At 41.9% G+C, this 1,549-nt stretch overlaps 1 protein-coding gene across 1 annotated transcript in view; it reads right to left on the reverse strand.

The window, feature by feature from the left end:
- The window catches only part of AGGF1 (angiogenic factor with G patch and FHA domains 1), a 25,864-nt gene extending 24,600 nt beyond the window's left edge, over window positions 1-1,264 (reverse strand). Inside the window, exon 1 of the mRNA XM_009884298.1 lies at window positions 1,208-1,264. Within this exon, the coding sequence (XP_009882600.1) occupies window positions 1,208-1,264 (57 nt within the window). The remainder of the gene's footprint in view (window positions 1-1,207) is intronic.
- Window positions 1,265-1,549: the final 285 nt, after the last annotated feature.

Below are 1,549 nucleotides of genomic sequence, written 5' to 3' on the forward strand. Positions count from 1 at the left end.
CCCACCCCCCCCTTGAGATTTCTCAGTCTTTACTGTGGCAAACTGCTTCATATCCCGGCTAGAAATTGCGTTGTCTGGAGAGTATTGCAACTGTAATTGTCTGAGCAGCATTCAAGGCTAATATGTTAAATCTGTGCTGAGAATTGCAGTATTGCAGTCCTGTATAAATTTCTGCTGCTGGGATTTCTAGAGGCAGCTGCAGAGGATTCTTGGGGTTTCCCCCCATCATATCTCAATATGATAATTTTCAAACCTTCACCTCATAGGCTTCTGTTTCTTAAGTATGCTTTGTCTCTGATGAGCACAATGCTTCTCAGTTGTTAACAAACTCTAAATGTGATATCCTTTGTCACTTTTGTGCCTTGCTCCAGAAATAAGTACATCAAAGTAGGTCATAGCCTAATGGTTTTTAGGCCTGACAATAGTGACTGTATTACATACATGGACATCTGCTCCTGCTAGCAGGTATGTCCCGAATAATGCACCACTTTTAGAGGAAGCGTTCACCTTTAGAGGAAGTGAAGTAATGTATACATTTCACACCTATGTATATACTTTCCATATATTTTCTCATATATGTTCCATATATATTTATTTCACATATATTTTATATAACTTTTTTATTTATTTTGGCCTGTCTTTGACTGCTGGTTCTTGCTATGCTGAAAGAGTCTACAAAGGGATGAGGGCTTTAAAGTTTGCAGTATGTCATGATACAGGCCACAAAGTTGAAGCCACACTTCTGCAGCCTGCTTTTGGACTGCTGAATAGAAGGGGGTGGCTTATTGCCTGTGAAACTTTTGTCTCAGTATCAAATTAGGAGGACATTGAGACGCAGGGTTTTTGTCAAGCAGGACCACAAAGTGTTTGCAAAAGGCTGCAAGGTACCACTAATAGGTCAGTAATTTTAGTTGGAATTCATGCTGTGTAGACTGTTTCAACCAACGTTGACAGCCTGTTTTGAGCCAGCACAGGAATTTTAAATAGAATCAGTGAACTATGCCTTCGTGCTTTGCTTGGTAGTGCTTGCTACAGTCTTGCTGCAGCATCTTTGAACCAGTGTTAAGAGATGGTAAAGCATATCTTGGCTTTACAGCTTCTGCATGTGAGGTTCCTTTTGTCCCTGCATAATGTGTACCTTTCTCCCCTCCCAGCATCGTGGTGCTTCTGGGTTCACACGGAGACCTACTACATGTAGGAGACCTACCTGTTGTCCTACTGCAAGAGGAGGCTCCTCATTGGCAACTAGGGATCCTGTTCCCATGTCAAGGCACTCGGTAGCGAGACACCATGGTACATGGCACTGCAGAGCTTAAGTCCTGTGAACATATTTCCAGTGCTCCTGCTTCTGACCTTACGACATTCAAGGATAAGAATGTGAAGGAAACTCAGAAAATCCAAATGGGTCTAACCATGAATTTGCACACTGCTCCTTTTCCAGTTGTGTTTCTCTGTAAAGCAGAAATGTAAAAGTAGCTTTTACCACTAGATGGCATTTAAGGATTGGTTTTTTGAAATGCCCTGAAACGCAGTCCTGAAAACTGCCTAA

The sequence above is a fragment of the Charadrius vociferus genome, unplaced genomic scaffold, assembly GCF_000708025.1.
Source record: "Charadrius vociferus isolate BGI_N301 unplaced genomic scaffold, ASM70802v2 scaffold183, whole genome shotgun sequence".
Taxonomy (NCBI): Eukaryota; Metazoa; Chordata; class Aves; order Charadriiformes; family Charadriidae; genus Charadrius; species Charadrius vociferus.